The 25,148-nt window shown below is 38.7% G+C and overlaps 1 protein-coding gene and 1 non-coding gene across 2 annotated transcripts in view; both read right to left on the bottom strand.

Annotated features, from left to right (window-relative positions):
• Positions 1–734: 734 nt before the first annotated feature.
• Positions 735–25,148, bottom strand: part of Cpne8 (copine 8) — a 178,238-nt gene continuing 153,824 nt past the window's right edge. The window contains exons 16-20 of the mRNA XM_041672522.1: positions 22,012–22,139; positions 14,720–14,822; positions 13,197–13,254; positions 9,252–9,325; positions 735–2,446 (exon numbers count right to left, since the gene is read on the bottom strand). Coding sequence (XP_041528456.1) covers positions 2,258–2,446; positions 9,252–9,325; positions 13,197–13,254; positions 14,720–14,822; positions 22,012–22,139 — 552 coding nt within the window. The 3' untranslated portion in view covers positions 735–2,257. The remainder of the gene's footprint in view (positions 2,447–9,251; positions 9,326–13,196; positions 13,255–14,719; positions 14,823–22,011; positions 22,140–25,148) is intronic.
• Positions 24,256–24,417, bottom strand: LOC121461597. The gene has a single exon (XR_005976212.1). It is a non-coding gene; the product is annotated as a U1 spliceosomal RNA (small nuclear RNA).

The raw sequence follows: 25,148 nt of genomic DNA, 5'->3' as shown, positions 1-25,148 counted from the left end.
TAATTTTATCTGTTCCTATTCAGAAATCTTTCTTATGCCCAAGAGATTGGCAACACCCAACTTTCAGAGGTATCTTTGAAAACCAGAAGAACCAGGATGGTTGTTCTGCAATCTCTGAAAGACTGTAGGCTCCTGGCAAAACTATCATTTGTCACTGAAAAAGAAAAAAAAAACTTTCCATGATGAAAACAGGTTGAGGAAATTTATGACTACTAAGGAAAGAGGATAATGAAAGAAATACTTTAGTCTGAAGACATCATTAAACTCATGCAGGAGAATAAAAGAACAAATAATTCCAGAATAATTAATCAAAGAATGTCTCAGAATAGAGCACAACTCTGAGAAAATAATAGCAGGAATACACATTTTTCACAAACAGCTCTAGACATTAATGTTCTCAATTCCTCCGGTAAAGAGGCATGGGTTAGCAAATTGGATTAGAATATAAGATCTATCTTTTTGCAAAAAATCAAAGATAAATACTACATTAAGACAGAAGTGTGTTCACTCAGACAGGATTGTGTTGCCTGTCAGTACAAGGAAAATAACTGGTGTGAGGAACAAGGGGATTATTATTGGTCTTATTTACTTTTTTCTTTTCGACTGAAGAATGAAGTTAATTTTTTTTAAAAATATGTAGGTTAATAAAAATAAAGTGGCATAAATGTTTAAGATTAGCAAAGAAAATTATGAGACTCCACCCCTGCCACAATATATCCAGAACACAGTTATCCTTTTAAAGATTTTAATGTGTACTTAAAAATGGACAATTCATATCACAGTCATGTGACTGTGATTTTGTTATCTGTGAGGATTATGCATTTTTTCCAGTAAAACAGTTTCATGCTTATAAAAGTCACTATTCATCCAGTCGTGACAAGAGAACACATGGTAGGAATAATCCAAGTAGCAAAGAGGGGAAGGCAGAGAGGTTATAAAGCGGTCACACCATTGACACAAAAAGAACAATAAATAAATACACATTTCTGTATATTGAAGGCAATTCACGATCATTTCCAGGAATTCTGTGAGAATTTAAGGCCATTTGTTCTAAAGAAGTTTATACATAACTTCACAAAACTTGTAATTCGTATAAAAACTGTACACTAAAAACTATTTAGAATTGACTGTGAGCAGGCAGGCCAGGGCACAGGGATGGGCTTGTTGAGTTATTCTACAAACAGGCAGGTCAGGGGACAGGAACAAGTTTCTTTCACAAATGTGTCAAGTGCTAAGTCACAGGGTTGTGAATGTGGAACTGAAAACTCACAAGAGACTCCAGCCTGTGCAACCCGTATGGCGAAGTGGAATGGTGAGAACAAGAAACCCCAAGCAAGAGAGCGAGTATCCCTTTGAATTAAAGTATCTAGACAGGATACAACTGAATACAGGGTTCAAAACCCCTGCTACATGGTTCCGAGTTACAGTCTTGGTTTTACTTGTTAAATAGCATTATAATGATGGTAGTTTTTATATAAAGTATATTCTGTGGATTTGCCGTTCACTGTGTTTGCCTTTTCGTGGTTTCTACTTTAGCATTGCAAAACACAAGTCTGTTGTAGTCCATGAAAAGTGCATATTCATACAGGGTCACATCTGTTTATAAGTTTAAACTCCCACTGTTTGGCCAAAACTGAGGACAGATTTTACTCACTAAATAAATTTTTCTTCCTCTACTCTTCCCTATTCATACCAAGAATGTCCAGACAGTCATTCAAAGAGATATTGCTCTTGTGATTATAGCTATTGCAATTGAGAAGACAAAGGATTCAATATTCAAAACTTATTCTTAAGAACAGTTATAAAAGTATTGAAATTTAAAAAGTAGTAACATGTAAACATTGATACAGAGACTGCTGTCCCATATATCTATATAGCAGTCGAGGACAATATTTGTGTTAAAAATGTAGCTTGTGCTTTTTCCCAATAATACATTGGAAATTTGCTATTCTGTCGAGAACAAAACAAAAATATCTGAAAATTAGAGAAGACATCTCTACTCTGCTTCAAGCGTCTTAAACAACTTTTTCCTGTTGCTCATGCAACCACCATATTTACAGTTTTGGTTTAGGAAGAGAATTGGTTTTGGATCCAAGAAAGCACATTTTCGACTACTGCTGAAACCCAACTGAGAAAATGTCTCCTTCCCTGGTTCATAGCAGAGCACCAGGTGAAAAGCTCAGGCTCAGCAGTTGACCGACGTGTGGTGGACATCAGCATCTGGACACGCGTGATGGACATCAGCATCTGGACGTAGTCATATCTGCGTCTGCAGCACATGTGTAGGCGGGGTGTATGGCGGAGGTGCGGGCGATGGCTTGATTCCTCGGGCTCTCATGTAGGAGAGGAACTGCTCGGGGATCTCCGCTAAGACATCTTTGGCCAGTCTAGCCATGCTTAATATGTGGTTTCCACTTCTGTCCATGTAATCCCTGAACGGTACAAACTAGAACAGAGGAAGAAATTGCTTTACGGTGTCCAGCTGTCCACTTAACAGACACAAAATCGGAACACACAAGTAGGTTTTTAACCTTCCACTTTCATGGATGCTTTTGGATCCAGGACCTCACTATATAGGGTAAGATGGCCTCAAACTCATGATACTCCTGTCTCAAACAGCAAGGGATTCCAGGGGTGCGTTACTGTGCCTGGCTTATGTTCAAACAACTGATTTTAGGAGTGTCCTAGTTAACTTCTTCTGTCAGCTTGACTCAACCTAGCATCATGAGGGAGCCTCAAATTAGGGATTGCCCGAATAAGACTGGCCCTTGGACCGTCTTTAAGGGAATGTCTTAACTGACGGTTGACGTGGGAGGACCCATCCCACTATTGGCAGTACTGTTCATAGGCTGTATCAGGAAACTAGCTAGATAAATCAGACACTGAGCCAACAGCAGTATCCTACTGTGTGTTCCATCAGTGACAGATGTGATCTGAAAGTATAAGCCAAATAAATCCCCTCCTTTCCCAAACTTGCTTGTTGTCTGGGTAGTTTGTCATATCAATAAGGAGAATCATAAGTGCCCAGAGTGCCATGTATACAAATCCTATCTTTAAAATGTACTTTTCACTACAGTTGACTCTGAAGTGGTCAGATTATAAAGTGTGTTTAACAAAAGAGATGGAACTCTCTTCCTTGTTGTTCTGTGTTGTCTTTTGTTGCACTACCTAGCTGATACCAAATACCGGGGGCATTTAACCTTTATGGATCTTGTTTCCTTGTCAAACTGAGTCAGTACATGTTTAATTCAGCTTTGATATAAAAGTTAGCTAATACAGACCAAGGAACAAATCTTACCCCATTCAGCATAGAAAATAGCACACATGATCAGTGAGACCTAAACATATTATTTTTAACTGTTACGAGAACCTCAAATCATGGCTACTGAATAGGAAAAACACAGTTCCTCGGGTGGGAGCCTGAACTATAGTATGCAGAGGTAGTGCACTCCTACATAGATGTTATATATGAGCTATTTGTGAAAGCAAAAGATCGCAACGGGAGATGTTAGAATCGTTCTTACTGAAATGTCATAATTATTTTGGCATTTTATCTAGCAATTACACAGCAGTCCTTATCACATCTATACCATGCACTCTGCCAAGAGACTGTCTGGGTCCATTTTCATTTGGAACGGTTACTTAGTAGATAAACACTGTCCTGCTGGGTTTGCCAGTTCAGTTTCTCTGGAAGGGACGAGTCTTGAAATAACTTGGAAATGATTGCAATTATTAGTGCTGTAGATAGTTTGTAAGCACATTAACATTTCGTCTTGAGGGAAAAAAAAGATGACAGAAGACATTAATTTAGGATGTAGAATAATTTCTGCGTCAGGATTTGAAAGTTTTATTAATGTTTTTCTTTCAGAGAGACCAAGAACATTTCCCTCTTCATATTCTGTCATAAAATTCTTCTGAAAAAAATCTACTTTTGATGGAAGCAATTATTCAAAATGAACTTTTAGAAACCATCTGTTTTGGGGACATTTAAAACTATTCAGTTGCCACAGGAAAAATGAGTTAAAAATTATGAAAAACTAAATAGAAGGTGTAATTTTGATGCGATGAAGGTCATCTGTTTTGCTCCATTCTTCCAAACTCTCTTCCTCTATAATTCTAACCTGTATCTGTTTACCATAAAGAAGAGATTAGCTTTCAGAGGTGTGACAGGCAGGAAAAAGAACTGTTCACCCCTGAAGACAGTTAAGCCAGGGTAGGAGAAGGCTCACAGTGTGTACAGTCTCCAGGTGGGGAGAGTATAGGGAGGGTGTGAACTTTGCAAAGTCACTAGAGGCAAGATGGAATTTGTAAACAAATACATAGAGGTATAAAGAAACAAGTTAAGTTCTGTTTTTCTCTCATTTAATCTAAATTACTAAATTAGTTCTAAGAACTTACTGTGGTTTTTTTAAAAACTACTTAAATCTTTTTAGTGAGCACTGTATAGGCTTCTGGTTTCTTTATTGCATTCTTTCTGTTTTTAAAATAAAATACATTTGTTAGCATGGGCCTATTTATGAATGCTCTATTTTCTACATAAGTGAAGATCTACATGCAACATAATGTACGCCATGCTTTATTGGCATTGCTTTTCATTTTTACTTTATGGAAAGTTGATTTTTTCTCATAGCATGTATCCTGATTCCTGTTTCCCTGTCCCTCTACTTCTCCAAGTTCTTCCCCACCTCTCCTCATATGAACTCACAGAGGCTGAGTAACAACAGGGTTTTACTTATCACAGAGATAGGTTGGGAGTAGAAAAAGTTGAGAATTTTCTCTTTGCTACTCCTGAATTATCTAACATAATTTTCTTGAGGGGCATTTAGTCATCAGTCCTGCCACTGGGTGTCAATGAGGGGGAAAGGCCAATGCCCCCTCGCTGCCATCCCCTCCTGCTGTAACAACTTGACAGTTTTCTGGACACTTTTCACAGATCCTCTGACTCTGACATTTGATCCCTCAGATCACCTCTACTTTCTCATTTAATCTTTCATTTTTGGATGCTGCAGCTAGGGATACTCAGCTTTAAAAAAATCAACAAAACCAATCCCTACATATGGTGAGGGCATACTATAAATTTCAACTCTTAAATAGTTACATTAGGAAGAAAGTAATATCCACAGTGCACTAATTTAACATATCCACATAACGGACATATCAGATGAATTCAGTTCTGCAGAAAACATGGTGTGTGTGGTGTTCCACATCTTCTCTCATCGCTTCCCCCAAACTCCTGTGCAATAGGACATTGTTCATGGCTGCTCTGATGGAAGGTTTGCCTTTTCATGAAAACAAATTTGAACGTGTGTGGGCAAATTGGCTTTTAGTTGCTGTTCACGCAATCGTGTTTGATTGTTCCTACTGTGCAGAACTCCATTAGTGAGTTTTCAAGTCTAAGACTTCAAGGCTATTATTCTCCTTTTAATGGAAAATATAATTTAAGTGTAATTTTTAAGGAAATGATAGGCTGGCCTGCGGCCACATGCAGCCAAGAAGAATGGCACTGCATTAAACACAATGGCCAATCCATAGTACAACAAGCACACACACATTGTAGGTACTGACCTAAGAAAATAAACAACTGAGGAATTCATCCTGCTTACTGCACATGGGCCACATCATACACGAGACAATCAAATCAAAGTACCGCTACTATAAAATAAAAACATGCAAAATGCCTTCCATCAGATGGTTTCAGGATGGTAATAAACAGCTACCAACACCTAATTAATGGGCCGTTGCTGAACGAACAATGGGAGGTTTTTTGTTAAGGGATTAAATATAGCATCTTGTTTAATTTCATAGGCATCTTATCTGTTTTTGATCTGATTTAAGAAGAAACTGAAGCGTAGAAAGTTTAACTTAGCAAAAACGGATAGTGGCCAGTCATTATTGGGTTTGACTTCTGACGTGTCAGATTTTATAGTAATTTGGCTAGATTTTGATAATCTTTAGAATTTTAGATTAAGTAGAGAGATTTACTGTAATGGAAGGCAACTTTTTGGAATCAGAACTTGATTTATAATCAAAATGCTTCTGTGCGACTTATTTAACTCTCCATCTTGGGCCACAGTTCTTTTCTATGTGATGGCAAGGGAGCAGAGTGAAAGAAAGGGGGAGGGACACAAGTCAAGGCTGAGGACTTCTGCCTGCACGAGCAAAGTGTCACCTGGGTAAAGGCAACGTAAACTAGATGTAAGCATCATGAACACGTGTGTGGGAATGATAGATTGAATGTGTATTTGAGTGTATTTAGCAAAAGAGGAAAACTGGAGTCAGGCTGTAGAGATGTTTAAGGGACAAGGATGTCCTGTAAAGAGTTTTCTATGACATTTGAGGGTTGCATCTAGCTTCCAGCTTCTACTTTTCATTAGCTAGGGATTATGGGCAAGAGGAACCAAAATGAGAATTACTTTTAAAAATATTACAATCAAGTGTCTGTCCTAATGTTAGTGAAGGGGTGCCTGCCTAGCACAGAGACCATATGACAGACTCACATTTCATCCTGTGCACATGCAGAAGCTGCTTAATACTGAGAACCAAAGAAAAACTCAGCCTCTGCTCCCAACTTCCGACTGAACCTCAGCCACATTCTATAAGCTACAGCTCTGATTTTTCCAACCTGAGAAATTTAGGGATTCTTTAGTAACATATTTAATAACTTGATTAGCTTCAAAATGAAATGGATTGCAAGAAAACCAGAGCCCACACAGCTGCTATTCTATTATTTTCTAATGTGATTCTGCTGGCTTGCTCAGACCTATTTTCTGAATACTGGAAAATATACAATATTATCCTATTGTCTACAACACTTAAAGCTTCCATTCTTTAAAATGAGCAATCTAAGACTATGTCAGCAGAACGTGGGGAACTTGGATGGCAGGCCCCTACTGAGGTTCAAGGTGATAAGGGAGAGGTGGACGTAACTGGGGTGTCAACGGCCAAGTTGCTCACATATTTCAAGGGTGAATTTAGGAACTTCTCTGTGAAATTAGAAAAATATGTCAGGTCCCCTCCTTGAATGCAGGGATTAAAGACAGAATGTTGTCATCCAGGGGCTATTCATTCTCAAGTACATGTCAATTTCCTGTATAGTACTTATAAGATTCCTTCATCCTTTCATTTGGGGTTTATGTGGCAGAAAACCCAAGTGTTTCCCTGTATCTCTAGGTGTGTTGGAATTGTCTGGGGATCCCAATGCCAAAGTCAAGATAGACTTGGCTCAGAGACTAACAGTTCAAGAAGAAGAAATGACCCTATGTATATTAACTTGTATCTGTATGAATTTAGGTTCATAAGTAACAGAGTTTTCTGCCATCTGTAACAACATCAGAGAAAAGCAGAGGTGAAAGAGATGGACTCTACAAACAATCCCAGAGGCTCAGACAGCATACTGACTTGTTCAAAACTGGAGTGAGAAGACTGTGCACTCATGAACATTCTGGGTCCCATCTCAGAATACTTCCCAATGCTGTCAACCCATCGAGAGACGAGATGGCTCTTATTTCCACATGTCAGTGTGCATGGCTTTGTGGTGACAGTATAGTGTCATGGTCCTCTCAAAAGAAGGCTTGGTGATTTGAGCAACCTCAATTCCTCAGGGATGGAACAAGCTATGAGATACCCCTGTTGTTTTTATAAAGAAGCATTGTCATAGCAACAGAGTACATTCAGAAAGTCCTTTGCATCTGAATTTCCTTTCAGTAATCTGATTTTCGCAAAGTGTGGGCTGGACATTATGTGGAGCTCTTAGATAAAGTGAAATTACTTGGACCCATAATTATGATGATGAGGTTAAGGCGAATAATTACGTGTCTAATTATGGAAATGAGCACCATGATACATGCAAATAGATGGCATCACCATGTTCTTTTTCTCAGCTACTTTAGCCAAATCATTTACTGTATGTGTTTGTGCTTTCTTCATCATGCCTTGGAGAGAAGCTTGAGTCATTTTATTTATATTTTCAAATAATTCTTATGAAATTGTTTCTCTGTTAAAAGATACTTTCATTAATTTTGGAAGAGTAATATATGGTCCTTTTTAATAATATTATTTCCGTATTGTAGTACTGGAGAGCTCACTCAACACTACCTCAGAGCTACATTGTGATCCTTTTATGTATGAACTTAGGACATTTTGTCCCCTCCCCCAATGATTATTCTAATCTTTTTGCTGGCCTCTACTTAGCTCTACTTCTGGGACATATTTTATACAATGTAGGTGGCCTCACTTTACTTACAACACTGTTTATCTCTCCCAATATAGAAAGTAAGAAAGTTTGTCCAAGTTGCCACATGTTAAAATTTGAATCCAATTCTGTAAAATTCCAAATTATATTCTTACAGTACTTACATTAAAAGTAACTACACATGAGACAATTTGGAAATAATATTGATAATAATTTATCATAAATAATAATTTATGCCCCTAAAACGTGCATATCATATCCTTGAGTGGTACTGAGTCCTTTGACTATTCCTACTTGGAAAGGTATGAATCATAGATCTTTTCCTTCTTTTTTGCATCTTAAAAGGTACACATGCTAAGTAAAACATCCATAAATGTGGTTGAATTAACGCCCTGCTTTCAGCGACAACTTTTCACTGATTATTTTCTTCTTATTTCTCCTCAAATAGCAGGTAGCTCCACAAATTTAGTCAAGCATTTTTCTCAAACATTTTCTACATGCAAAATATATGGGTAATATATACTTTATATGCTATGTATCATAATAAAATGTATATATAGATTACTTATTTGTATATTTTCAACACACATGTTTTCATTATTTTTAACCACAGTCTGGGTAAATTCTGACAATAACAATAATCTTTTTATATAATCTTCTTTTTGTATTTTTATTAAACTGTATTTTTTGTATTTATCAGCTGTTTTAGAAAATGCTTAGTTTACACGAAGACTAAACACTGAACTGATTAAAAAGTCCATTATATTTCTAGCTTCCAGTTTTACTAAAAATCACAATAATAATTTCTCATGGGAGTAAATTAGAAAATGACAGTTGTTGACACTTGCATTTTACATATCGTGAACCTGAGACAAAGGGAGAAAGCAATTCCATGCAGATTCCAATCCCTGTTACTTAAGTTACCCCACATGGAGAAGGGGTCAACTAAATGAACAGAACCCAGCACTGCTGGTTGCAGTTTAAGCGGCCCCTTTATACATCAGGAGGACATGGGGTCATCACAAAGAAGGAGACAGATAATGTTTATTTAAATCCTTACCTGTACAATGTCCCTTTCAGCATATTTCCCTCTGGAAGAAACTCGTACATCGTCTCCATCCAATTCAACCATTGCTTGAAAAGGAAATACAGTTATTAATTGAATACTATGTGCTGAAATAAAACTGTATGAACTAAGAAATCACAATATATGCATGCAGCAATGCACCCGCTGGAGTTATAGGAAGGCAGCTGCAATCTTCCTTTCTTTAATCATTTTCTCCAAACAGCCATGGAGTACAAAATGTACAGCTAAAGGAAGCCAGGAGTATGAATGGTCCTCTTGAAGTCGGGCAGGGCCACGTACTGTGGGGCCACGTACTGTGGGGCCACGTACTGTGGGGCCACGTACTGTGGCGCATTCTCTGAGCCATCTTTCCAACCTATGTACCATTCTGTAGGATCTAAATCTTGGTTATATGCTTAGATGACTGGATGGGCATGTGATATTCACCCATCTCTTTTAATGGGCTTTTTTTCTAATTTAAGAAACAGCGGCAATTATCATCTTCAAGTTGAACCTTATTCTTACTGACATTACAAGGTCGATACTGTCCAAGTTTTCCTTTCCAGACCACTGCAAAACAAAGCACTATTTATCCAGTCCTTAATAAAGTATGATTTTTTGGTGAAGCATGGTAATTGTGTTTGTTGAGAAATAATTTCAGCACTGGCTGCAACAGCTGGTCCTCAGAAATGCTGTCCCGACAGAGCAGCTGGGGATGTGTGGTGCTGCAATTAGAAACATTTCCCAGAGTTTATTAAGTTTTCTGTGAGAATTCCCTAAATAATTAATTGTATGAGGGAACTGGCTTGTGCTAAAAGTGTAATTCGGTTACTGAAAATTCGTTTTGCATACACAGGACCATCAACAGCCTCGGAAGAGGCCCCAGAAAGTGTGGCACAGCTCAGCGGGAACACGATCCTTACCTGGCACTGCTTTCTTCAGTCCCTGTAATGTATTTACCTTAGAAAGCATTGTTTCCAAATCTATCTTCCTACATATGTTCATGAGTCAGTGTTTCGGCTGGAGCATTGCTGGCAAATACGATGAACAGATTTGCTGCATATACAATATATGCCGTAATTTTATGAAATGTAGGTTCTACCGATAATAAGGCCAGTGCTGTATTCCTGAGACGGCAAATGATATGTATGCTCACAAAGGTGAAGTAAATAGCTCCTGTTATCACCTGGGTTGGCTTTTACGATTTTCCTATTATTTCAAGATATAACTGTGCATTGCTAGTGATGTGTTCCACTCCCTGCTACGCTCATAGATTGCGGCGATTCCCCTGCACTCGCTCTAAATCGTGAACAAGGCTCCGGCGGCAACGGAGACACTGTCATTATTATCCTCCACAACCTGTATTGCCTCATTATCATCAAGGAAGAAAATGAATAATCTTGCATGCTAGAGAGGTTCTAGACATCACCTCCCACTCTCCAGCATGCTTAAAGTTTAAAGGTTGCAGACGGCAGGAAGTGGGAGGCCAGCTTTTGAGAGCAACAGAGACAGGTTCATAGTGACGGAGGGGTCATCACCACACTTCGGGTTTTCTCAGTGTCTGATCCCAGGAGCAGAGATTGTGGCCCAGAGGGACACTCCTGTGCTTCTCTGCAGCTATCAGAGACAGGGTGAAGGATCAATTTACATCCCTTCTCCTCAGCTGCTGCATCAATTCAACTTTTTTTTTTTTTTGAAAGTACTAAAGGAGGACTTTTGACAAAAGAAGAGCAATTTGTATGCCAGAGATTTTTCTATCTTATCTCTTTTGCTTCTTAGTCATGGAATTAAGGGAAGAAACAGATTTGATCAGAAAGGGGGAAAACTGTGTTAGAGAAGCATGTATTCTATCCCAGCCAGATTATCAGGTTTTTTAAAGTCAGGAAACATCTCTGTCTCGTTGAAACTTCTGCAGTGATAAAAGAGAAACTACATGTTGCAGGACACTAACTCCATACCAACAGCAGGACCCTAACTCCATGTTGACATTTTTGTCATAGACTAATGTCACTCTGATATCTAGGAGTTGGGAAGTCCACGGGAAAGCCAAGTCCCCTGTCTGTCTACACTCTTCCCTCACACTTCCTTACAGCACCATGGCTGCTCCAGAAAATGAGCTGGGCTGCAGGAGGGGTCTGCCTTTCAGAGCAGGAGGAGCTTGCCTCCAAGTGAATACCATTCCTTAGGGCAGTTTATGCTCCAACAGAACCTATCAGGGGAGCCTAGGAAGATGGTGGGAGCCTTCAAGGAATGGGAAATCTGGCCCCACCCACGGGTTCTCACTCTTCCTAAGGCTGCAACCTTTTAACAGTTGCTCATGTTGTGGTGACCCCAACCATAAAATTATTTTTTGTTGCTACTTCATAACTGTAATTGTACTTCTGTTATGAATCATAATGTAAACATCTAAATGCAGAAAATCTAATATGCAACCCCAGTGAAAGGGACATTCAACTCCCAAAGGGGCCATGATCTATAGGTGAGAACCACTGGGTTAAAATGCATTTTGGTTTTGTTTTTTTTTTGTTGTTGTTGGCTTGGTTTTTAAAGACAGGGTTTCTTTTTAGTTTTGGAGCCTATCCTGGTACTAGTTCTAATAGACCAGGTTGGCCCTGAACTCACAGAGATCCATCTGTACCTCTCCCCAGCCCCTCCCCGCACCCCACTGATTGCTGGGATTAAGGGTGGGGCTAAAATGTACCTTGAATGCACTCCTAGTATTAAAAAAAAAAAACTAGTATTTTGGTCTGCTACAAAATCACTGGGGGAAGAAAGGAAATAGAGAAAATAAGTAGCCTTGGATTTGGAGTGAGGCTAGGATCCAACTAGCAGTTTGCTGATCTGCATAGAAGGACGCAGGCAGAAATTTACACCAACAAGAGTCAGGGGCTTTGCACTCCTTTGGTATGAATAGGCTCTTACAGACCAAAAACTGACCAGTGTGACTTCCAGGGGGCCTGGCAGACTGTCATGTGTTCCTGAGGGTAAGGAGGAAAAAAACAAGTACCAAGGGAGAATGTTTGGGAGCTATTTTAGCTCGCAGCTGATGGCTTTGGGAAGCACAGTCTGTCATCACTAGCCAAAGCAGGTGATCATGAGTCAGAGCATGAAGATGTCTTAGTCTTTGCAGCTCTAAAGAAGTGGCCCACGGCCACAGCTGAACAGATGCAAGCAGCCAGAGGAAACAGCAGCAGAAGAAAGTCTGTAGGAAGAGGATGGCCAAGTCTCAGCCCAAATACATGGCCGCTGTTAGTAAATATAACTAACTACCGGTGCCGAAGTTAAAGTTGCCACAGTTCAGTGGCATTCGTGAAAAGAAATCAGCCAGGTGACCAGTAACAAACCATCTTTAAAGAACTTTACTCTGGTCACTAGTAACCTAAAAAGCTGTCCTGTAACTGGCATTTGAGAAGGCTGAGCCTCCGTCAGCTCAGTCCAGGATCATCTCCGCAGCCAGCTCAGTCCCACTGTTACTGGACTTCATTCTTTCACCTGATGGACCTCTTTGTTTCTAAAGCTAATTCTGTTAACTAGCCAGAAGCTGGAATCACATTAAATTAGCATATCACGCTTCTGTTAATATTTCCGTTCACAACTTAATGATTCATTAATATACCAGTGTTCTTTAAAGGCTGTCGACACTCTTCCCCCACACAGCGAGCTCCCCTGGAGTGTTCTTTGCCTTAGGAATCAAATCCCAATTTAGCACTCCGTCAGACTCACATGCTGTTTCAAGATACAAATTCTAACAACAGGCAAAGGTGCATGTTCGATAAATGTAGGAGTAAATTAGAGGCAGGGCGTCTTAGCCAATGACTGTGAACTGTATTTATGCTTATGATGACATTATACATATACAAGCTCAATCCCATTCTTTTGCCCAGTTAGGCTGACAGAAATGTAACAGGACCATAAGACCACTGAACTCTTGCTACTTACCGTCAAATTCCGCAGGTCCAACACCTACTATAATTATTGACATTGGAAGCTTCGAGGCCTTTAGAAAGAATAGCACAACGAGATCTCAATAAAGACATTTCATTCTTAAGAAAAATGAAAGCACATATAAACATTGCACAGACTTTCGATCTGGCTATATTTTGCAGACAGTCCTAGAAATTTTGATAATTTAATAATTAATTTAATAATTTTTTTAGAACTTAAAGACAAAAAGAAAATGATTTCTTGATGTTCTCTGACATTTTCACAGATGCTCACTAAGATAACTTTTAATAACATGTTCAAAATTGTCATCATCACAGTGAATTATTATCAGGGATTATTCTCACAGCGAATTAGCAAGTACAAACCAATGGCTACTCAGGTAAGTTTAACCTTTCTCATTCGTGCACTAAATATCTGTGAACTGCTGAGATTGAATATTTAATGTTGCAACATGGCTTTCATCACATGAAGTACTGAAGTCATATTCCATAAGTTACCAAATGGGGCTAGGGAGATGACCCAGCGGGTAAAGGGTCTTAGAATCAAGCATGAGAGACTGCAGAGGCCAGGGAGCCACACGGTAGAAGGAAAGAACTGATTCCTGTAAATTGCTCTCTAACTTTCACCTGTGAATCAAAAATGCCTGTCTACGTGCATGCACATATGTAAATAAATAAACATATTTTTTTTTCTTTTTTAAACGTCAATAGTTAGAATCAGCAGCAGATGCACAGCACACATAGTGAGAACATCTTGCACTGGGAAGTCAGTGAACTACAAAAAGCTCTTTCTTAGTGCACTGTCTTCCTTTTAGTTAGTCGTGAGTTATTAAGTCGGCATGTTAATTGCAAATAGCATAACTAGAAAGGGGACAAAATTCAAGGGTCTAAGTAGAAACAAAATACATAAAGACATTGGGTTGTTCCAAAAAGAAGATTAATCTATGAATCACTTGAATATTCCCTACTTGCATTTGTTTTTTTCTCATACTAAATAACTTAACAATATGTTTCTGTTACTAAAATTGTGAGGCTTGACATACAACTCATCCATTCAACGCATTCTTAATTAAATATGCCAAGCTTAGGCATAGAAAAGTTTGGTAAAACAAGTATAATTTAGCAAATCACCATCTGATAAACATAGATTTTAGAGTAAATTCTCAAAAGAAGATAGTGAAATCATGAACAAAGAAGACATACACCTGGGACTGTGAAGCATAGTATGGCTTTAAGTCAACTGCAGAAGCAGAGACTGGCTAGATTGTTCTCATGGAACTGCAATGTCAGGGCATGATAGGTGCTAGTCATCAGAGTGTACAGGAATACAAATCAGTCTATTGTTTGAGAACCAAGCAAACCTTGTATACATGAAAGTAATCCCCACCTCCCCAGTCCTTATGCAGCTAACATGTGAAGATTGCTGGATAAACTAAGAATGAGCTCAACTGTAATGGTGTGGTTTTGTTCTCAACCAAAGAGGCACTGTGGTGTCACTGAGACCCTGGTCCTACTTACATTAACTATGGATTCTTTAGTTTGAGCCATATCTGAGATCACACCGTCTGTCACAATCAGGAGCACAAAATACTGGGAGCCATCTTTTACGGAAGATGCATACCTGGAAAACAATAGGAAGGTAAGGATAGCAGAAACAGGAGGAGCTTCAGATGAGGGCTGCAGAGTGGTAAGTTTCAAATCTGGGACAAATGCCTGAGGTGACTATTTAACACATTACAGCAGACCTGGCTGCCAGGTTCTCCCAGCATTCCAAAGTTCCTACCTGTTACAGGGTATGGCTGGGGTATCCCTGGTTCAGGATACCTTGAACCCTCTGGCCAGGGTCTGGGCTCCTCTTCCCCGAGAGACTATTCCCTATATAATCCAGACATTTTGGTTGCCCTTCCCCTTTTGTACCGTTGACTTCCTGACTTCTGCCCCTGGTTCCACTCTCCATTCCCCTCCCTCTTTCCAACATGGCCCAGCTCAGTGTGATCATGTCTACTGTGGACTCTCCCAGATGTCCTTGCCTCTGACTATGCTTTCACACATATCTGCAACATCCATATCCTTTCCTTTTTCTTCTTTCCTTCAGAGTAGCCATGAGGCATGGCCAACAAGCCTTCTAATATTGAGAAAATATTTACACATATGTCAGAAGCCTCCTTAAGTACATGTTCCAGGCAGATTAACTGCACTGCTAGTGCCTGCCAGGACACAGAAATGCTTAGCTTTCTTAGAAGTGTTTTCACTAACAAAATTTGCCAGAATGGAGATTTCTTTCATAAAGAGGAAAGACTGGATATAGATTTTGAAAAGACCTATTCTGGCTCCGATGTATTATGTACAAGCTATTCAAAAATTGTTGAAGTCGGGCTGGAGAGATGGCTCAGTGGTTAAGAGCATTGCCTGTTCTTCCAAAGGTCCTGAGTTCAATTCCCAGCAACCACATGGTGGCTCACAACCAACTGTAAAGAGGTCTGGCGCCCTCTTCTGGCCTTCAGGCATACAGACAGAATATTGTATACATAATAAATAAATATTAAAAAAAATGTTGAAGTCATCAGAACTCAGTTTTCTTATCTTGAAAATTGAGACAGAAATATTTATGCCTTTGAACATTAAATGAATAAGTTATATGTATAATTATATGTGTGGGACTCAATATAAAATGGGGCTCTGTAAATTAAATGGTGACTAAATGATTCTTAGGTTTAACCTGGACAAAATCAATGTTGCGTATCACTGGGAACATACTAAACACCACTGGCATGTATCCAAAGAAACAATCATTTTATTATAGTTTCTGAGATTTTTGCCTCAATAAAAAAGTCAAATAGATGGTATACCCACAGTTCTAAGTGTGTGGGAGGGTGAATGAGCATTTGTGTATATGTGCATGCGTGTGTGTGTGTGTATGTAAATATGTGTGTGCACATGTTTATACATATGTGTGTAAGTGTGCATCCTGGCACAAATGTGCTGGGTGCTTCATTGGCCTAGAGCTGGCCACATAGGCGAGTTCATGTCCAGTGACAAGTGAGTCTCACACACCTCTTAGGACACAGGACAGGAAACAAGAAGGCCTTGTTATCTCAAAAACTATCAACCAGACCACATGGGGGGAAAATGATCTAAAAGTATTAAATTGACAGGCTAAAGAAACTGATCCAACTTGAAAGATCCTAACTGATTCTGCTTGAATATGTTGGGTAGACTTAGAAATCACACGGATAAAAATATTTGCAACTTTCTGGGGTACAAAAGAAAGTAGCATGTACTCGTGCTGTTGATAAAATGACTGTTGACATGGCTTTTTCACTGACACTTGCAGAGACACTTGGATTAGTCCCACAATGACCACAGAATAAGTGACCCTGAACAGCAAGGAATCCATATGAATGTGACAACAATACAATCATTGGGGAACAACCCCAAGCAGGGAAACCCATTATCCTTTTCATTTTCGAAAGAAGCAATCTTACAATTTCCAGCTGTTCAATTTTTAATATCTGAACAATCATTTTTCAAAAAAAAGGAAAAAGAGAAAGCATGTATTACTGACTATAATTCAATGTGAAGTTTTATATTTTGCGTGATTAATGTAAGACTGGAAATAGCAAGAGGAACACATCTACAAGTGCACTGGTATCACTTTTGTGCTAGTTTAAACTGGTCAAAGCTTCTAAAAATGGAAGATTCCTGGCACATTACAGAAGTCAGGTTTTATAATGCAAGCCTCCACCTTCAGTGCCTTAGCAGGCTCGATCCCACTCCTGGAGGAGAGGCTGTGCTCACAGGATGTAGAGGTGGGAGGAAGCCGACAACAACAAATCTACATTCCTCTGTAGTTCTTATTCATCTTAAAAGTCATAGAAACCTAGCTTATTCATCTTAAAATTCATAGAAACCTATTGGTTTATAATCTTAGACATTTTTAATAGTGCTTTATTGTTAACTCTATAAAAGTACATTTGTAAGGTTTCATATACTTAAAATTATTATAAATTCTATTTTTCATAATAGCTGACCAAACTATTCTAGTGCTGAATTACTATCTGTACTGAAAACTAGGGATCTAAAACTATTCCATTCCTATAGCAGTCCCTCTATAAATGATCATTTATTTGGAGAGTAAATCTAACTTCAGACAAAACCAATCTCATGCTACTATTTCTTTTAGTTTAGCTTCTTCGTAAAAGTAGAATTAATACTTATGATCAAAAGTATTAGTACGTTACAGGACGTATGAAGTAGGATGTACCGGGCAGGCCACACTCCAAGTTCCTTTCAGAAAGTGACAATGAGACACAGGCTTGTAGATTAAATTATATTACAGAAGTTTCCGTCTTAATGGAACCTTCACTGAAGTGCATAATTAAAACTCTTATTAAAAGCCTTATTACTACCTATTCTGGAATATAGCCAGTCTATAATTTATATGTTACCATTACCATGATAAATGTGAGAGAAACGTTAGCTTTCTAAAGACCTCAGAATTCACATCTATTTGCCTGGAGTTTCTATAACGGTTCCAAACCTATTTTTCATAAAAGTTTAGAAATGGTTTTCTCAGATTTGTGAAGTATTCTTCTAGCTATTCATTGGCTAACAGGAACACAGAAGGCATGAGCAGGAGCTAAGAAACCAATCCAGGCATGTGTCATTTAAATAGGTTATCATGTATACAAGTGGATTGTGCACATTAATATTGAGGAAAAGGACACACATATTCAAACACTTCATCACTAACAAAAAAAATTTATGTAACAAAGCTGCCACCTCAAACTGCTTTTAACTACATAATGCGGTGAACAAGAGCCCCTGCAGAGGTGTGGAGCAATGTTTTGCTGCCTTCTGTGTTTACTTTTTTTGTTGTACTTTTTCAATTACTTATTTATTTTATGTGTATGGATGATTTGTCTACATGTGTATCTGTACACTGAGAAGGCTAGCACAGGACATCAGATACCCTGGGACTGGAGTTAGAGATGGTTGTGAGCTGCCATGTGGATTCTAGGAATCAAACTCATGTCCTCTGGAAGAGCAGCCAGTGCTCTAACCCCTGAGCAATCTCTCCAGCCTTCTGCATGTTTTAACCTCTGTAGTAGAGATTAAAGACAAAGGTTCAAGGTACAGCAACACAATGACTTTGAGTTTCGTTATCGTGGTTTGACTTTTAGTCTATATAAATGATCACTTTATACGTGCATGTTGCATCCACCAGAAAAGTAGGAATAATGGCAGTGCTGGCACCCCATGAACTACTGTGAAGGACAAAAATTAATTCATGCTGCAGCACAGAGATTATTGCCTGAGATGCCACAGTCTCACAAATGATTGCTGTTATGATTTCGCTGACTGATCACACAGATGGAAGAGATCAAACAATGTGCTCTTCTTAGTATTTTGAAATTAATTATAGCAACTCCAAAATAAAAATGTCAGTTTCTAAGCAATTAAAACTAATCTTAACTGGCTGTCTAGATCCTGGAATGTCCTCAGTGCTAAACAAACAAACAAACAAACAAACAAACAAAAGGAGAAATGCCAAGTTGAAAATGGAGCAGGGTTAAACTAGTATTCACTATAAGTAAGTGCTGAGAAGGAAATGACAGGCAGACTCGAAGCACCACCAGCAGTTCTCTGTGATGGAAGCAGGGCTAGATTAGTGGGGTGGTAGCTAGACACTGGAGATCCTGAGGCCAGGCTATGTTGCTTGTATTTATTTATATATAAGGCACCAACCAATACTGAGAAGCATTTTTTATAATGTTTGAAACAGTCCTTGGATCATACTGAACAAATACCACTGGGAATTCAAGAAATTGGAAGCAAGGCGTGTGAAGTCTCCTAAATAAGTACAGAACCAAATATGTTACAAGTCTGATACTTTGTGTTTTATCTATTTCATATTTTTGCTGTCCCATTATTATTATCTCAAAGTCAAGTTAATACTGAGAAATCAGTGAAAAATGAGGGTGTGCACAAAATTGCTATTCCTAAAGAGATTCCAAAATGCCAGTAGGTATATACTAAACAGTCTATATTTCACTCATGTAGAAAACACCCTTGAAGAACAAAACAAGTAAACAGAAAAATACGGATATGTACTTGCTATGACTTAGGTACAAATGGGTTTCAATGGTAACATCTGATATAAGCATATCAGAATTCAGCTAGTAGACACTTTTACTGTTTTGTTTTTGAGATATGGGGTTATGTATCTCAGGTGACTTCAAACTTGCTATGCAGCTGAGGATGACCTTAACCTTTGAACCTATTGCTTCACCTCTTGGGTGCTGAGATTAGACGCACGTACCCCATGTTGAGTTTATGGGGAGCTGGGGATGTACCTAGGACTGGTGTATGCTAGACAAGCCCTCCAGCAGCTGAGTCCACCCTAGCCCAAGCTAGCACTTGTCTACTTGTTGAGTGTTTATTTCCTATATGGGAGGCTGGTGCTGTCTACTACCGAAACACATTCATGAGAGATGACATAGTCAAGAAACTATATAAACAGAGTGTGTGCACATGTTAATTCTGCTGCTACTTCAGGTAAAGAAACACATAGAATATTGTCTTCCAACAGATGAAGTTTTCAGATGACGACTTTAGATGAACCAGAAATTGTCTATCTTAATAAAATATTAGCAGTAAAATTAAATATAATTTTAAGATAAAGAAAATGGCAATAAGCATTTATTTCAGAAATTTTTGTTAAAAGGTCGTCAGATAGAACATTTTAATTTCCTGGGAAGAAAAGATAAGTAATACAAATCCAGCTTTGGCTGTTTTCTCCCATTTTAAGTATAATAAGAAATAGTTATTAGATCATGGCTTTTTTCAAAGGATCTGAAAGCTTTAGTCAAGAGTGACTTCTATATCTGAGTTTCAGAGAGAGATGAGTGACACATAGGAATAGCAGTAGGGGTGTTGCTTATTGTTTAATCATCCTTGGCTTTCATTCATTGATTTCTTTTGGTTTTGTGTGTATGTGTCATGTGTGAAGGTGTGCTCACCTGTGAAAGTGAATTGGAGGCCAGGGATTGAGGTGAGGGGTCATCTTCAAGCCTTTTCCACATTTATTTTTTAAGGCAGGATCTCTCACTGAGCCTAGAGTTCACTGGTTTGGTTAGGATAGTGGCCAATGAACTCCAGGCATCTGCTTGTCCTTCCACCCCACCCCAGTGCTGGGGCTGCAGACATGAGTCACAAAGCCTGGGTTCTAGAGATGAGAACTCAAGCCTACAAATGCGTATAGCAAGCATTTTACATCTCCCCAGTCCAAAACTATGGCTTAAACAGAAATAAAAAAGCATATAGAAGAATTCTATATAAAATTAACTTTTTATAATAATACCAGACAACAAACACAGAACTGATTCATAAGTATTGATTAGCATATTTAAAACAATGTGCATGAATCCATATAAGATGGGTTTTGCCATTTTTTATGTTTCTTTTATTAAAAAGTGATGTGTATAGTAGTGTTAGGGAATCGATTAAAATTATTTTGCACTAATATGGTTTTGATACTATTTTTTAGGGAACCGATTAAAATTATTTTGCGTTAATATGGTATTGATACTATTTTTTTGGCAGCCATCAATAACCTAGAATGGTTTAAAATGAAATATATTTCCTATAGGAAACTTATTAAGCCAATATGATTTTCAAATTATGAATAATGATCAAATAGTTGATTGTGAAATGAATGACAGGGGAACATAAAAAAAAAGCCCACAATAGAGAAGGAGAGAGGACAGAAGGCAAAATTAAGTGTCATTTCATCAAAAATCAATGTTTGCTGTTATGAACAAATAATGTTGAGATTCAGAATTTATACATTAGCATAAATTACAGAAGGAAGTATTTGAGAAATCCAGAACCAAGAGTCATTACTGAGGAGTGGCCTCTTAGATTTTTGTCACCCTGAGGTCAGCCCTGAATGCTGAGACACTGTCACATCCCAGGGAATGCAAAGTAGAACATATTGGACTTCTGATCACATCCAGAGAGAGGATAGCAAACCCCGAGAATGTTCTGAGAACTGAGGTCTTACACTGATGTTTTATATTGGATGCAGACTAATTTCAATTTCTAGCAGTACATTCAAAAGGATTGGACCTTCTTAGCTAATTTCAAACTATGACAGAGTTTTATAGGATTTTCCACTAACATTAAGCCAGATTTTTCTTTCAGGGATTTGCAAAGTGATATCTAATCCACTTATGTATAAATGAAGCATCGTTATGTATAAATGAGTTTCTGTTTTAACATCTTCTCTGGAACATGTTGTCTGAACCATAAGCAAATTCTCCTCTCTGTACCGTGTACTATATACCAGCAGACTTCTGGGAATTAATAAAATTAGCTTTTATATTAACCTCAGAGAGGTTGAAAGAATGTGCCCTATATATCACAGAAAGAAAGCACTTGTCTTAATGGGATTGTCTCATTAGTCTTATGCCACCCCAGGACATGACACTGATATGAATGACTCAGACATTTTAAGATTGCCATCACTCTTGTTTGCTCTCACTTATTCTTTTCACAGAAAAGGCTTTCTTTGGTTGGAAAAGACAGGCCTAACATCACCTGGCTTCTTCATTTGAATCTGATGCAAAGTCCTAGTGTTCATTAGTTGGTGGGGACCACCCTGTACCTACCTACTTCCTAACCTTCTCAGATGCAGTGAGAAGAAAACTCCTTGACCATGGAATTATGGTGCAGTGATGGGCAGTTTTAAGCATGATCCAGTAGATTAGCCTGTAGCAGCACAAGCCTCTTGCCTGCTCCCTCCTTACCTTGCTACGTGGTTTATCACAGGAGCAAAGTTGGTTGGCCCATACAGCTGCACAGATTTCAGACTTCTATAATAAGCTTCCATGACCCCTTCGATGCCATCACAATAAGGATTCTGAGGATTGCCGTTCTTGTAGAAAATTATGGGCAAAGAAAGTAAAAAGAAAAATTAGTCTCCAAGAAAATCAGTGAAGGAGAAATTAATAACACACTGACATGCTTAAAGATAATTTAAACTTAAAGTTTTATAGTAGCACCCACCCAATGCTGATGAATTAACTGGTCCACAAGAGATATTATTAGATACAGATCATAATATGAAGATAGAACATTTGAAAAATGTAAAATAATCTGAGAAGCACAGCAGGTATTTTCAAATCAGAGATAACTCCAAATAGATTTCTGCACACATAGAGATTTTATTTAAAATCCATAAAGAAGAAACCTGACTCTGAGTGGTTTTAACTCCATATCCTTAACATATTCTACATTTTCCCAGTTTAGTATCAGTAGCAAGCATGTATTACGACCTGCAAAAAGTAAATGTTTTCAATTCAGTTTTACTCGAAAACTGGAAAAAAGCAAAATACCTCCTATGTTCACACTTTTTAAGTCATGGATGTCTGACTCTGCCTGGAGAAAGGGTCATAGGGAATATAATTTGAAGTGAGAAACATTGAAACAAGAAAAGGGGAGAAAAATCAGAGGATATCCATGTAATCAAGTGAATGGAGCTGGCTAGTAACAAACGCTTGTTTTGGGAACAGTGCCCACATGGACATCACACCCTTCCTTTCTCACACTGCCCATATCCTGGTACTGTTGAGGTTAACCCCCCAGGTCTAGATTTTAAAAGTTATTCAAGTGAGACAATGCTAGCTGTTGGTTTCTTATTTGTCTGATTGTCCCTAATGCTTTACCACTTTCTATCTTCACATCAAACAGTAATCTCCATTGTCTCCTACATGTGGGGAAATCCAGGGTACCTAAGGCGGGCTGTTCTGGATGTAGCAGGCTAGCTCATGAGGCTGTGACAGGTTAAGATGCTGATGTGAGCTGCAGTCACCCGGAAGCCTGACAGGAGCTAGAGTAAGAAGCCAACGGGTGTGCCACAGCTGTGTTTCTAACTTCCCAGAGTGAGGAGTCAGAGAGCAGGATAAAACTGCAACAGCTTCGTGTGAGACCTTCAGCAATTTCTCACCATTGTGTCTCCTGTACCCTATCTGCTAAGACTGGGTCACAAAGAGCCGCCTTCACCAACTAAGGGCTCTGTCTCTGGAAGTGGAGCATGCAAAGATTGTATACATATTTAAAGAAATAATAACCACAACTATATTTAAGCAGCAATAATTCCAGCGTGCATATTTACCCCCCAAATAATCACAATAACTGATCATTTACGGCTGAGGTTTGGTGAAGTCTAGGTAGCAAGTTTTGTTCAGGCATGTAAATGTGAGTAGCTAAAATGCTCAGTAAAGTGTTGTTAGAGCTAACACATAAAGAAATGGAAACACTGAGTTGTTAGCTCACCCAAGGTCACACAACGCAGAGATAGGAACTGCGACTCTAGGAAGTCTGACTTCAGAACTGGGTCCTTTCATCCTTTCCTGTCACCACTTAGGACACAGCTGATGCTTTGCAAAGCTGGGGATCTTAGGAACTAAGCCAGAGGGATCAACACCTTCAATCTTGTTCATTATAAATAGGGATTTAAACTGAACTCTTCCCTTTCAATTTTATATTTTCTTCAGATATTTTCATTAACTAACATTCATACAATGCTTTTAAACTGTGATGGTTTGAATGAAAATCTCACCCATGTAGACTCAGATTTGAATTCTTGGTCCACAGTTAGTGCTGTCTGGGTAGGCTTAGGAGGTGTGGCCTTGCTGATGGAAGTATGTCACTGGGGTAGGGTTTGACCTTTAAAAGCCTTGTTTTTCCCCAGTTTTCTATCTCACTGACTTCCTGCTTACAGTTTAAAATGTGAGCTGCCTACTGTCATGCTTCCTCATCATAACAGTGATGAGTCCCTATCCCTCCAGTACTGCAAGCCCCCAGAGAGCCTTTCATTCTCTCAGGTGCCTTGGTCTGGGTGCCTTAGCATAGAAACAGAAGAGGAACTAATACAAAACCAAAAACAAACAAAACAAACCAGCAGAAAATGCCACCTGGAAAACAAATGCTCTCTAATAGGGGGATTCTGGTGTTGACTCTTTAGATTTTTGCGTATGTTTCTTATAAGGGAGAGAACAAACACAGTTGGACACTACCACCAATTATGCAGTTGAGTTTCTCATGTTTGTAGAAACCACAGGGGTTAGCACACATCCGGAGTGCAATGGATAAGCCTCACCCTGGGAAAAAGTACCTTTGTGATCATGGTATTTCCCCTGCCAGGTACTTATAGGTATTTAGCTTGATGTGTCTATAGATACCAGAAAAGTTTAGAAAGAATAGGGTCATTGGTGGGGGCTAATCTTAAGGAAGTAAGGATGAAACACAAGAGGTAAGCATTGGGGAAGGAGAATAATGGAAGGAAGATGAATGCATGTGGAGGGATGGAGGAGAGTAGGACCAAAGAGATGGGAGGAAGAAAAACTTACATTAATGATGTTTGAAAAAGTCATATGAAAATCTACTATTTTATAAGGTTCCATGTATATGCAGAGACAGGGTCTTGAGATAAACCTGGTGATCACCATTTTTGCTAGCCTGGCTTGCTGTAATGTCTCATAAAACCTCCTGTCTCCACTCACAGAATGCTGGGGTTGTGGCAGTACCACCATGTCCAGATTTCTATTGATGTTTTTACATGCAAGCTAGGGATTTGAACTTAGGTCTTCACATGGGACCTAGGGATGTGAACTCAGGTCTTCACGTGGGACCTAAGGATTTGAACTCAGGTCTTCATGTAGGACCTAGAGATTTGAACTCAGGTCTTCACATGGGACCTAGGGATTTGAACTCAGGTTTTCATGCTTTCACAGCAAACACCTTTCTAACTCTGCCATCATTCCAGTGCAGAGCTGACCTATTTCATCTTATTTTAAATAAGATTTTATGATAGTCTTTTCCCTTAAAAGGTGCAAGCTAATTAAAACTGAAGTTCATTAATGATTTTAGACATAGAAAAAAT

Source organism: Microtus oregoni, unplaced genomic scaffold, assembly GCF_018167655.1.
Source record: "Microtus oregoni isolate MIOR12 unplaced genomic scaffold, Mior012 000022F_ref0000154, whole genome shotgun sequence".
NCBI classification, from domain to species: Eukaryota; Metazoa; Chordata; class Mammalia; order Rodentia; family Cricetidae; genus Microtus; species Microtus oregoni.
Note: the sequence above shows the minus strand (reverse complement) of the source record. Positions and strands in the feature narration are given on the sequence as shown.